Below are 13,899 nucleotides of genomic sequence, written 5' to 3'. Positions count from 1 at the left end.
CTTGGTAGCAGCCCTCCGGCCGGCGGCGGGCTCGGGGCCCCAAAACCCCCCTCCGGGGGCCTGCTTCAAGTGCGGCCAAGAAGGACACTGGGCCAAGATGTGCCCCAATCCGCGGCCTCCTTCCAAGCCGTGCCCGTTGTGCAAACAACGAGGACACTGGGCTAGTGACTGTCCCCGGGCCTCTCGGGCTCCGACCTCTAGGGGCCGGAGACCAGAGCGCCCCAGGGAGACCTCCTGCCCTCCTCCGGCCTCGGAACTGCTGAGCTTCAATGATGACTGATGCCGCCCAGACTCGGGGACCCCAATAACCCAAGCCGAGCCTAGGGTAACGCTCCAGGTAGCGGGTAAGTCCATCAACTTTCTAGTTGATACGGGGGCTACCTATTCGGTCCTTTCCTCTTTCGGGGGCACTTTACGTCCTTCCCAGGTTTCGGTTATGGGCACTGACGGCCAACCCTCGTGTCCACTCCAAACCCAACCACTGTTCTGCCAATTAGATTCCTGCCTATTTACCCACTCCTTTTTGGTCATCCCCTCCTGCCCTACTCCTCTCTTGGGAAGAGATATACTCGCTAAGCTGAAGGCCACTCTTCACCTGACTCCAGGATCGGCTCCCACGTCAGGGGCCTTCCTAATGTTACTTGTTGACCCCCCAACTTCTTCTGTTAATCCTGAGGTCTGGGACACCCGAGTCCCGGTGGTGGCTCGGCACCACCCTCCAGTCCTCATCCGGCTAAGAGACCCCACCTGCTTCCCAGCCAGGCCCCAGTTTCCTTTGTCTACTCATAACCTCAGGGGACTAAAGCCCATCATCGACCGTCTCAGAGGACAGGGTCTTTTGATCCCCACGACTTCCCCCTGTAACACACCCATCCTTCCTGTTCGAAAGGCTTCAGGAGACTACCGGCTAGTGCAGGATCTCCGCCTGATCAACGCGGCGGTGGTCCCTGCCCATCCACTTGTCCCTAACCCCTACACTCTCCTTTCTTCCATACCTCCCAACACCTCTCATTTTACCGTCATTGACCTCAAAGATGCCTTTTTTACCATCCCACTCCACCCCGACTGCCAATTCCTCTTTGCTTTTACCTGGACTGACCCCGACACTCAGCTTACCACCCAGCTCACATGGACTGTACTCCCTCAGGGGTTCAGAGACAGTCCCCATTACTTCGGACAGGCTCTGTCCCGAGACCTGGCCAGATGCTCGCTCCGCCCTAGCACCCTCCTCCAATATGTAGACGACCTGCTCCTTTGCAGCCCCTCAGAAAAAACCTCCCGACAACATTCTGCAACTCTTCTTAATTTCCTTGGCTCCCAGGGTTACAGAGCCTCACAATCCAAGGCCCAACTGACTCAGACTTCTGTTGTCTATCTAGGCCTCAAAATCACCCCTACCACTAAGGCCCTGACGGCAGATCGGTGTAGCCTCCTCAGGTCCATCTGTCCTCCGGCCAACGGAGACCAGATATTGTCCTTCCTAGGACTGATGGGGTTCTTCCGACACTGGGTCCCGAACTACGCCACCCTGGCCAAACCCCTATATGCCGCTGCTAAAGAGACTCCCACAGGACCACTGTCTTCCCCCACTGAAGTGACTAAGGCCTTCCACGCTTTACGCTCAACCCTATTGGCTGCACCCCCTCTCTTTCTCCCAAATCCCAACTATCCACACCATCTATACACTGATGAAAAGGGAGGGATAGCCTTTGGAGCCCTGGTGCAACCGATTGGCCCCGAACTGCTGCCTGTTGCTTACATATCCAAACAACTTGACCCCACAGCCAGGGGATGGTTCCCCTGCCTGCGGGCACTAGCGGCAGCAGCAACATTGTACGCTGATGCTAAAAAGCTGATTCATGGTCAGCCCCTGACCATCTTCTCACCTCATCGCCTTGGCGATCTTTTAGCCTCTAGATTTCTCTCTGACCTCAGCGAATCCAGGCTCCAGCAGTTTCACCTGGTATTTTTGGACAATCCGCAAGTTTCCGTGAGTCGTTCTCCACAATTAAACCCGCTTTCTTCGTTGCCCTCCCTCCCCCTCTCCTCAGAACCCCCAGCCCACTTATGCTCAGAGGTCCTTGAGTCCCTTATGCAACCACCTCACAACCTGTTTTCCGAACCTCTACCAGATCCAGAGCTAACTTTGTTCGTCGATGGGAGCTCAAAGCGAGATCCTGATGGAAACCGAAGGGCGGCTCATGCTGTGGTAACCACCCGAGAAGTCCTGGAGGCTCAGCCCTTGCCACCCGGGACGACCTCTCAAAAGGCTGAACTAACAGCCCTAACTAGAGCCTTACACCTAGCAAAAGGAAAAAGGGCCAATATTTACACAGACTCCAAATATGCCTTCTTGATTGCCCATTCTCACGCGGCAATCTGGAAAGAGCGGGGCTTCCTGACCACTAAAGGATCCCCCATCTGTAATGCCCCCCACATTATTCGACTGTTAGATGCCTTATCTCTGCCCAAAGAGGTCGCTATCATACACTGCAAGGGACACCAAAATACTCATGACAGTGTCGCTCTGGGTAATAATATGGCAGATCAAGTGGCTCGACAAATCACCTTACAACAAGCCCCCGAGCCCTTGCTGACTTTGAGATCCACCCTCAACCCAGATTATTCCAGCGAAGAAGCCAGAGCCTTGCTGGCACAGGAAGGGGCTCAGAGGCACCCGTCGGGATGGATACTACTCCATAATAAACCGGTGCTTCCTGAGCGCCAGGCTAAGGCCATAATATCCCAAATCCACAATACCCTCCACATCGGGCCAAGGGCTCTCTTTTCCTTTCTCAGCCCTGTCTTTTCTCCCCTACATCTCAGACAGACCATATATGCGGTCCACCGCTCCTGCCTAACCTGTGCTTCCACCTCTCCTCAAGGAGGACTCCGACCCCCACAGGAGACTCACCAGCTAAGGGGACATATGCCCGGACAAGATTGGCAGATAGACTTCACCCACATGCCCAGACATCGAACCTACCGCTATCTGCTGGTCTTGGTGGATACCTTTTCAGGATGGGTCGAGGCCTTCCCCACCGCCCGAGAGACGGCAGCGGCGGTGACAGAAGTCTTGACGACCCATCTCATTCCCAGATTTGGGTTGCCAAACTCCCTCCAGTCTGACAATGGGCCTGCATTTATCTCACAGATCTCCCAGCAGGTGGCTACGGCTCTGGGCATCGACTGGCATCTCCACATCCCCTATCGGCCCCAATCGTCAGGCAAAGTAGAACGGGTGAACGGCATCATCAAGACGCACCTGACCAAGCTTGCCTCAGAACTGCGGCTGTCTTGGGTCGACCTCCTTCCTCTGGCGCTCACACGCATTCGCACCACACCACACTCCAAAACAGGTTTGACCCCTTTTGAACTGCTCTACGGCAGGCCCTATCTCCTGACTCACCTCCCAGAGGGAGAGGCTCCCCCACTCGCGGGGTACCTCCCCCTCTTCTCCCTCCTACGATCCTTGCTGAGAGAACACGCAAACCGGGTCCTGCCACAACCGACAGACGACGAGGGGCCAACTCAGCCTCTGGCCCCGGGAGATCAGGTACTGCTAAAAACCTTGAGTCCCCGCCTGCTACAACCTCGCTGGACGGGGCCCCATACTGTAATCCTCACCACTCCCACGGCAGCCAAACTGCTGGGACACGAGCCCTGGTATCACCTGACCCGGCTCAAACGAGCTCCCCCGGGTCTCCCAGAGACAGGGGCGGCCCCGGCCCAGGCCCCTCCTCCCAATTACTCCTACCACTCCACCCTCACGGGGCCGACCAAACTAACCATCACCCGAACCCCTCTGTCGTTGATCCCAGAATAATTGAGAGACCACATCCCGATATCCGATGCTGACCTGGCATCACCCGCTGTGGCTGCTAACAATCACAGCTCTGGCCATACTTTTTGCCATTAGATTAGCGGCCGCGGCCCCCCGCAATTGGTCCTCCATTCTTCGACTGTCCCTGGCCCTCACATACCTAGCCATCTGCTTCCTACTCCTGGGGTGCTATTCCCTTGGGACACCCTGACCTGGTTACCGGCTCCATCCCTACGAGACCCACGAGGCTGGTTGTCCGCCACACCCCCTTCACCCCAACCTCAGAACAATGCGGGACTCTCTACTCTGGGTTACTCTGGGGGTACTGGGGGTCCTGGAAAAAGGGGGGCACACCTACCAAAACCCCCACCAGCCTTTTCAAGTCACATGGATCTTAAAAAATGGAGAGACCTACGAAGAGCTAAACCGGACCACAGCCACCCAACCGAAAGATAAGTGGTGGCCGGACTTATATTTTAACCTTACAAAATTAATCGAACAATCAGGATACTCCAAGTGTAGGGTCAGGTCTCTCGGGTTTTATGCCTGCCCGGGACATCAGCGAGAAAACATAAAAACCTGTGGGGGAATGGTGAGCCGCTACTGTAAATCCTGGGGCTGTGTTACTTCCAATGATGGGTATCGGAAGTGGTCGGTGACCAGGCCAGACCTGATCAATATGTCCTTCACGGGTCCTCTTCCAAAATCAGATTGGCAGGGACGACCCTCCAACCCAGGGCAATGCAGCGACCAGATCCAACTATCATTCACACAGCAGGGACGGACTGAAAATAGATGGATTTCTGGGCTGTCCTGGGGGGTAGTGATATATGATACCTATGGTACGGGAAGCAATAGTGCAACATTGTATGTTCAGCAAGTCCTACAACCCGCCCAGACCCAAGTTATGGGGCCCAACCAGATTATTACACCCCCCCGCCCCTCACCACAAGGGACAAATGCCGCAAATGTTGTGACCTCGCCTACCCCTACCCCCTCTCTTCAGCTAACCCAGACAGACCCACCAGAAACCCAAGAACCCCTGTGGGCCTTGATCAAAGAAACCTACGGGGCCCTTAACCACTCCGATCCTAATGCGACTCAATCCTGCTGGCTTTGCTACACCTCACACCCACCTTACTACGAGGCCGTGGGTTTAAATGCCACCTACAACTTATCCACTCTCTCTAACCCACCACAGTGCTCTTGGGGAGACCGCAAGGTGGGCCTTACCATGAAACAAGTATGGGGTTCGGGGACCTGCTTAGGCACGGTTCCTACAGATAAACAAACCCTGTGCGCCCAGACTGACAATGACACCAACTTCACCGATAAGACCTACGTCATTCCCGAAATCGGGGGGTGGTGGATATGCTCATGGACTGGGCTGACGCCCTGTCTCCATTTGGCTGTCTTCGACCAGAGCAGAGAATTCTGTGTCATGGTAGTAGTAGTACCCAAGATTACATACCACCCAGAAGAGGTCCTCTACAACTTTTGGGACCAAGATACCCCAGCTCCCAGACATAAGAGGGAGCCCGTTACAGCTATTACTCTAGCAACACTGTTCGCCCTGGGGGCGGCCGGAACGGGCACGGGCATTGCTTCCCTGACTACACAACATCAGGGCCTAATCATCCTGAGAGTCGCCATTGATGAAGACATTGCACGAATAGAAAAGTCTATGATGGCCTTGGAAAAATCCCTAACCTCTTTGTCAGAAGTGGTGTTACAGAACAGACGAGGCCTAGACCTGATTTTTTTACAACAAGGGGGCCTCTGTGCAGCCCTCAAAGAAGAGTGTTGCTTTTACGCAGACCATACAGGGGTAGTGAGAGAGTCCATGGCCAAAGTAAGAGAAGGACTAGAGCGCAGAAAGAGGGAACGGGAAGCCCAGCAAGGTTGGTTCGAATCATGGTTCCAAAACTCCCCCTGGCTGACCACCCTGCTCTCGACCTTAATGGGACCACTCATAATCCTCTTGTTGCTCTTAACTTTCGGGCCCTGTCTCTTAAATAAGCTCTTGGCCTTCGTCAAACAGCGGCTCAACACGGTTCAGCTGATGGTATTGCGACAGCAGTACCAAGGGCTTCCAACGGACACTCTGTGACAAAATTAACGGCAGACGCTCCCTGTCATCCCGGCCACACCCTACCCCTCGCCGCCCCCGTTCAGCAGGAAGAAGCCAGAGAGAACCGGCGCCCCTTGTCCTATAACTAAAAGGCCGGGATGAAAGGTCGGGGCATGCCCCCGGGAAAGTGCTACAAGGCAAATTCTGGAGGCTGGCTAAACTTTCAGGGGCTGGCCCCCTGCAGCCTGGTCCAATCAGGTACCAACACAGAGCCCTCGGACACTGACCACCGCTGTAGCCCGCGCTTTCTTCCTTATATGAAAAGACCTGGCCTGGACGCCCTGCCCGGACTATAAAACCCCTCCCCACCCCTCATACCTTGCAGACTCCCTTTGTCTCCTCACTCACCAGCCCCCCGGGAGTTCTGCCCGAGAGCGAGAGCGACGCTTAATAAAAAGGCCTTTACCACCGGTCCTTAGAGGCGGCTTTTTCTTTCTCCCGCGGCGTTTTCTAACAAAAACTATGTTGTAAGCCAAGAAGGAGGACAACATAAGAATCAGAAACTGTATCACAACACCAGAAGAAAAGAAAGGAAATACCAGGATGATAGTAAAGGAACACCTTAGGCTGTGTGTGTAACAGGCCAACAGACAGACATAGCATACAGCCGTGGCGGAGATGTTGAATGGAAAGAAAATGAAGTGAATGGAATAACTGATGGGAATAAGCATACTTAAAGCCCATTTAAACAACTGGCAGAGTTTGGGGGTGAATCTGTAATAACTATTTTGAAGACAAAGCAAACAAAGGGGGTTAGGGAGATAATTATTATTGACCCCAAAAAATTAGAATCACAAAATGATGGGGAAAAAAAAAAAAATCACAGTGCAGCCCATGGCTTGGCTCAGAAAAGCACCAGTCTTAATAATGTAAACACTGTTTTTCCCTTGAGATTCAATAAAACAATATTAGGAGCACAGAGCAATAGGAGAGATGGGTGCTGAAAACACAGGGGTTGTGTACTTTGCCCAGCATCACAAAACTGGCCACAGCTGGGTGTTTAGAATTACACTGCTGTTCCAAGCAAAGGTCTCCTCCTAATTTTATTCTTCTCCCAAGTGCTCTTTGTCTTCAGCAGCTCAAAATGGTAAGGAGCTAATCAAAAACATAAAGTAGAGGTAAAGGGTAACACTCAGCGTAGGTTTGTTTACACAGTGATAAACAGATAAGGAGATGCCTGTAAGAGAAGTCTAAAACTCGCTGAGCAACAAATCCAGACTTCAGCTTGGAATAAGTACGAAACATTAGAAGATTTCAATATGTAAAAGAAAAAAAAAAGTGCTATAGTGGCATTTAAAAATTAAAATCTACTAGATATCACTAGCACATGCCTCTGTATTTTAAAATGAACCCAATTCTAAATGATTATATTCATCTCAATCACACATTAGTTTAATTTAGAGAACTATCACCATATAAATAAGATAACAAGGACTTCTCTTGTGGTGCAATGGATAAGAACCCGCCTGCCAATGTAGGGGACACGGGGGTTCAATCCCCGGTCTGGGAAAATTCCACATGCCTCAGAGCAACTAAGCCCGCATGCCGCAACTACTGAAGCCTGTGCTCCACAAAGAGAAGCCGCTGCAATGAGAAGCCCACACACCACCACAAACAGTGGCCTCTGCTTGCCACAACTAGAGAAAGCCTGCTCACTGCAATGAAGACCTAGAACAGCCAAAAAGAAAATAAACACATGGTTCAGATGTATAAACTAAAAAATAAAGAAGACAATGAAAAAAATGTGTAAGAAAGTGAGCTAAATGTGGCTCAGGATATATTCTTCATAATTTCTTTTTAACAATAAAAAGAAAGGCAAAGCAGGAAGAGGGAGAGAATTGGGAATAATATGTGTTTCACTATGAATTAATATGACATGACATATTCAGAACTTGGAAGCAAAAGGATTTATCAAGTTTATATGACTATTCACATACATGCGAATACGCCTTTAAGAATGATCAGAATCTTCTTGTTCAGCCTCTAATTACACCTGTGACTCCTAGACAGAGATGTGTCCATCAACAGATAATAGATAAAGATGTGGGGGTGTGTTTGTGTATTTCTCAGCCATAAAAAAGAATGAAACTCTGCCATCAGCAACAACATGGATGGACTTGGATGGCATTATGCTAAGTGAAATAAGTTAAAGAAAGACAAATACTGTCATCACTTATATGTGGAATTTAAAAAATGCAACAAACCAGTGTATATAACAAAAAAGAAACTCACAAATATAGACAACAAATAAGTGGTTACCAGTGGGAAAAGGGGAGAGGCATTATAGGAATAAGGATTAAGAGATGCATGCAAGCTCATTTAGTCATGTCTGACTCTGCGACCCTATGGACTGTAGCCCACGATGTTCCTCTGTCCATCGGATTCTCCCCTCAATACTGGAGTGGGTTGCCATTTCCTTCTCCAGGGTGCCTTCCCAACCTAGGGATTGAACCCACATTCCTGCAGCTCCTGCTTGACAGGTAGATTTTTTATCACTGAGTGACTTGGGAAGCCTCAAGGGATTAAGAAGTACAAACGGTTATGTAAAAAGTAAGATACAGGATACATTGTACAACACAGGGAATATAGCCAATATCTTATAATAACTCTAAATAGAGCATAACCTTTGAAAATTGTGGATCACTATACTGCACACCTATAACTTATATGATATCACACATCAACTATATTTCAATTAAAAAAATTAAATTAGGGACTTCCCTGGTAGTTCAGTGGCTATGACTCCATGCTCTCAATGCTTGGTGGGTGGTGGGGGGCGGGGGGCGGGGGGGGGGGGCGCCTGGGTTCAATCCCTGGTCAGGGAACTAGATTCTGAGTGCCGCAACTAAAGATTGTGCATGATGCAACAAAGATTCCTGTGTGACACAACTAAGACCCAGTGCAGCCAAATACATTTTTTTTTTAATATTAAGTTTAAAAAAGTGAGAAAAAATAAAAAGATAATAAGAGCTCTGCACTGGTTAGCTTTGTTAACCTTTATGAAGGTTAAAGCTGACAGACTAACTGTCAACTATAATGAAAGAAAGGAGTAGAATTTTAAAAGGCAAACTCTTATTTCAACAATTTCCACCAAAGTTAATTCTGGTTTAAGTCCAAATAAAACTATTATAGATAAGAATAATTCTGCCTGTTGTCTATTGTACCATTTTTTTAAGTAGTGGAAATATTTCACAAAAAAAGTACACACACGTGTGTGTCCACACCAAGTCTGTGCACACATCTGTGTGTCTGCATAAACGCATAGCTGGATGGATACATCAGGTCCATGACCCATCATCCTGCAGCAGGAAGCTTTCAGTCCAGGTTGTCACCCTCGAGCTTCACTGAATCCTCCTCTGGGGCTCAATTTCGCGGACCCTCCAAGGACCACTGTTCTTGTGGTCTCTGGAGGCTGTGACAGAAGCAAAATACCCACTACTGTGATTGATGCCAAGGTCATGTAAGATCTCAGAGGACTGAGACTCAAGCCAGGGGGCCCAAACGCCACCCCGAAGCGTGGCCAAGGGAAGGAGTGGGAAGCAGGTAAGATCCCAAGGCAGAGAGCTTGCCAACTGCAGTTCTTCCGGCCCCGTGCACCCCACGCTCACGAGTCACCTGGGGGTACCTGGCCTCTGCCTCCTGCAGCTGTGCCCTGCCCGCAGGGTGGTCTCTGCTATCTGGCTGTCTGTGACTCACTGCGGTGAGCTCCCGAGCTTCTCTGAGAGTTCACGTTAAAACGAATTCCTGACACCCCACAGTGCCTGCCCCTCCAAATGGCCAGGAGAAACTCTCTTGGGTCCCTGGACCTCAGCTCCAAGCTCCACAGTTCAGACTGTTGTCTCCTAGAATCCACCCTAGAGTTTTCTTCCAGCTAAGGAAATAAGGGCACTAGGGAACCTTCTATAAAACTGGACCACATTTCCTATGCTCCTTGGGAAAGGGTGCTTTCTACACGAATTAAAGCCAGATGATGCGAGGAAGCGGAAGGAGGGCCTATGTCTCCCTTCTTCAGAGCCTCATGTCCTGAATCAGGCACGGAAGGTGGCACAGAGAATCACTAAGTTCCGTTTGTTAAATGAATAAATTCTCTCTCGAGTGAGCCCACGTTCCTCTGCTGGAAATTAAACACCTATCCTTTCTCCCTTTGGGGAGGAGTTCTGTCTCCAGTTCTCTACATTTGCAGCAAGGACTACCCTGTCGTAGAGAGTACAGCTAAAAGAACATACTGTTTAAAGATGAAATGATAATAAATTATTGGGTATGTGTGTTAGTTGCTCAGTAGTGCCCAACTCTTTGCGACCCCACGGACTGTAGCCCACCAGGCTCCTCTGTCCATGGATTTCTCCAGGCAAGAATATTGGAGTGGGTTGCCGTTTCCTACTCTAGGGGATCTTCCCAACCCAGGCATTGAACCCAGGTCTCCAAAATTAAGGCAGATTCTTTATCATCTGAGCCACCAGGGAAGCCCCAATAAATGATTAAACCCCTCAAAAAATGGAAGAAATGGCACCAAAATTTTGCAAGAGGGACTGAGTGATAGCTGACTGGGGAGATCTCAGAAGGCTGATCCCTTGAAGCAGGCAGCAGAGAAAGCTGAGCAGCAACTCAATCTATAGCACAGTCCCCCCAGCCCTCCCCTCCTGCTACCAGCCACCAACCCCTCCCCTCCAAACGCTCCAGAGTTGGCAACATAAACTCCTCCGGGAGCAGCAGGAAGTGGAGTAAAACTCCAATCAGTGAAAATCTAGTAAAAGACTGTTAAGACTCCCAGACCCCTCCCTCTGCTCTTCATAATCCAGTCCTGACCCCCACCAGAAAACATGAAATAGAATATCTGAGCTGGAGGGCCCAAGGCACAACTGCGGGCAGGAGTACCAACCTGGGGGAATTAAGTCAAAGGTCCTCATTTCCAGAACACTGGCAGGCCGGCATACATACCTCCCAGGCTTCAGCCTCAGAGAACAGAAAACTACTTGATATCCAAGAAAAGCTCATGACACAAAAGAGATCAGAAAAAAACAGAGGAGGTTATCAGGTTAACTAGTATAATCAACCACAATCCTTAGTGACAGAAAATAAAAACAACTTATTATTTCTCACTACTTTTGGAGTTGGTCGGGCAATCCTTCTGGTTTTACCTGGGCTCACTGAGGCAGCTGCATGCAGATAGAGGACTGTCCGGATTGGAGGGTTCCATACAGGTCGTTCACATCTGCATGTTAGCTGGAGTGCCTCTCATCATGTATAGCTGGACGAGATTCCTCACCTGGCAGCCGCAGGGCAGCATACCAAGAGAGCCCAGCAGCTCCAAAGCCTCAACAACATCACGTCTGCTATATTCCATTAGAGAAAGTCACCAGGCCTGACATGATTCCAGAGGAAATAAGGTTTTACTTCTGGATGGGAAGGGAAGCAAAATCACATTGCAAGGGGGGCACAGATACTGCAATGGGAGGAATCTGTACCCATTAAATAGTCTGTCACATGGAGAAATTAAGATCAAGAGATGAGAACTGCAATGATGAAAAAAATCCTAGGGTTTTTATCAGCAAAGACATAAGAGAAATTATTGCAATCATGAAACAAGAACAGGGACTATGAAAATGGAACAGAGAATAAAAATGAATCAAAAGTATGATAGCTAAAATTAAAAATTCAATTGAAGAATCAGAAATTAAAGTTAAGGAAAGCCCCAAGACAGTAGAGCAGAAAGATAAATAAATGGAAAAGAGGAAAATGAGAAAACTGATACAGAAGATCCAACATTCAAATAATAGGCATTTCACCGAGAAAGAAGAAAATGAAGGTAAGAGGGGTGAAAAGGAAGGGGAGGTGGAAGGGAAGTTTAAGAGGGAGGTAACATGTATACGTATCGCTGATTCATGTTAATATATGGCAGAAACAACACAATTTCAACCTAGAATTTCAACCTAGAATTCTATATAACCTGCCAGGCTGTTTGTCAATGTAACATAGAATAAAGGCATTTTCATACATGCAAAGTTGCATGTAACTTTTCTCAGCAGGCTGTTGCAAGAAGCACACCACCAAAAGACAAAGCCCATCAGTAATTATAAAAACAGTCCCACTATTTTGGAATGCTTAATATGTGCAAGGAGCTCTTCTAAAGGATTTACCTAAACAACTCTTAGGATCTTCAGGATAGCTCTAAACAGAAGACACTATTTTCCAGATGAGGAAACTGAGGCATAAAGAGGTTAAATAACTACCAAGGTCACTAAAGGAGTTCTTATCCAAATTCCACTGGAGGGGAATATACCAACAAGCAATTCTCTAGACACCAACCAGGTGTCTTACAAGTCAGCTTAATTCTGACACTATCTAATCAGAGACAGTGTCAATTTCACGGTTTAAGAGTTCAGTCTCACTAAGTCTGACCTTCAGACTATAAAATCAGAAATTCCCACAATCCCTTCCTCAGGTTCAATTAATTTGCTAGAGCAGCTCACAGAACTCAAAGAAACATTTTACTTAGTAGATTACTGGTTTATTATAAAAAGATGTGATAAAGGATACAGGTGAACATCCAGATGGAAGAGATGCACAGGGCATGGTATGGGGGAAAGATGCAGAGCTTCCATGCTCTGAGAGCACCACTCTGCAAATCTCCACACTTGCACCAAGCTGTCCTGGGTTTTTATGGAAGTTTCATTACATGAACATGATTGATTAAATCACTGGTCATCGGGGGATCCAACCTCCAGATCCTCTCTCCTCCCCAGAGATGGGAGGTAGGGATGCTGGGGGTGGGACTGAAAGTTCCAACCCTCTAATCACTTGGCTGGTCCTCCTGCAACCAGCCCCCGTCTTCAGGTGGGATCCAAGGGTCACCTCATCAACATAATAGACAATTTTTGTTGCTCTCATCACTTAGGACATTCCAAGGGTTTTACAGTAGCTCTGTGCCAGAAATGGACCAGATGAACAAATATACATTGATTATAAATCACAGTATCAGTCATAAAGCTAGTAAGTGGAGTAGCTAACATTCAAACCTACACAATCTAGCCCCCCAAGTTCATGTTATGCAGCTGGTACTCCACATCTATGGCCTCTGTATCTGTCAGTTCTGCATCCCTGAATTCAACTAAACTCAAATCAAAACTATTTGGGGAAATTCCCTGGCAGTCCAATGTTTAGGACTCTGCACTTTCACTGCAGGGAGCATGGGTTCAATCCCTGGTGGGGAAACTAAGATCCTGCAAGCCGTGAGGGCAAGAAAAAAAAAGAGAGAGAGAGAGATGTATTAAAAAAAGAGAGAGAAAGAAAAAAATTACACGTGGCTCACATCCTATTTTTATTGGACACTGGGGTTCTAGGGAACAGGAAGTTCTGGGGGCACTGGGAAAGGATTATTTTTCATAACTACAACTTTTTGTTAAGAGACAACTGTCCACGGGTCCCTCATATTTCTGCACATCTTGCAAGTGAGGTACTACCTGCCTTTTCATTCTGGACTGTTTTTTTAAGGCTATTTGTGCAGTGAACACCCTTGAAAGACAGACAGTGCCTCCCTCACTAGCGAAGGGCCAATGTGCTTACTGTTGGGATAATAAATGCAATATCTCTGGGAGCAAAGGGAAAGCATGTTCATTGCCCACCATAAAAGATGTGGGTTCCCTAAGCTCAGGGTTCCTTCCTTGTAACGCAATCCACTGTCCGTGCAGATTATCATCTGCCTGTGTTCTTACCGCCCTGTAGGAACTAGGACTTAGGAAGCTACATGAAAATTGCCAATGTTCTGCTCTGTTATTGCTATAGGTAGTAAACTATACCTTGTGCTTGGCCCAGGAGTCTTAGGTCTTCTGCAAGCATTCATGAAGACTGACAGACTTGCTAGCTTTCAAGTAGGGTAAAATCTAAGACCTTTGATAGGTCTAAGAGCTTTGATGTTACACTCTTGTGGAAATATCTGCTTTTTCAA

General features: G+C 48.4%; 2 protein-coding genes across 10 annotated transcripts in view; one reads left to right on the top strand and one right to left on the bottom strand.

Annotated features, from left to right (window-relative positions):
- Positions 1–13,899, bottom strand: part of GCNT1 (glucosaminyl (N-acetyl) transferase 1) — a 59,535-nt gene that overhangs the window by 18,337 nt on the left and 27,299 nt on the right. Inside the window, exon 1 of one of the 9 annotated variants that reach the window (XM_043890699.1) lies at positions 10,834–11,665. The exons of the other annotated variants lie outside the window; for them this stretch is intronic. The gene's annotated coding sequence lies outside the window, so the exon portion shown is untranslated. Of the gene's footprint in view, positions 1–10,833; positions 11,666–13,899 lie in introns of those variants that run through there. 9 annotated transcript variants of the gene reach the window in all.
- LOC122685905 (MLV-related proviral Env polyprotein-like) lies at positions 4,113–5,933 on the top strand. Its single transcript, XM_043890950.1, has one exon. It carries the CDS (start codon positions 4,113–4,115, stop codon positions 5,931–5,933), a length of 1,821 nt encoding a protein of 606 aa, XP_043746885.1.

This window comes from Cervus elaphus, chromosome 29 (assembly GCF_910594005.1).
Source record: "Cervus elaphus chromosome 29, mCerEla1.1, whole genome shotgun sequence".
Classification (NCBI taxonomy): Eukaryota; Metazoa; Chordata; class Mammalia; order Artiodactyla; family Cervidae; genus Cervus; species Cervus elaphus.
This window is presented reverse-complemented; position numbering and strand designations above follow the sequence as displayed.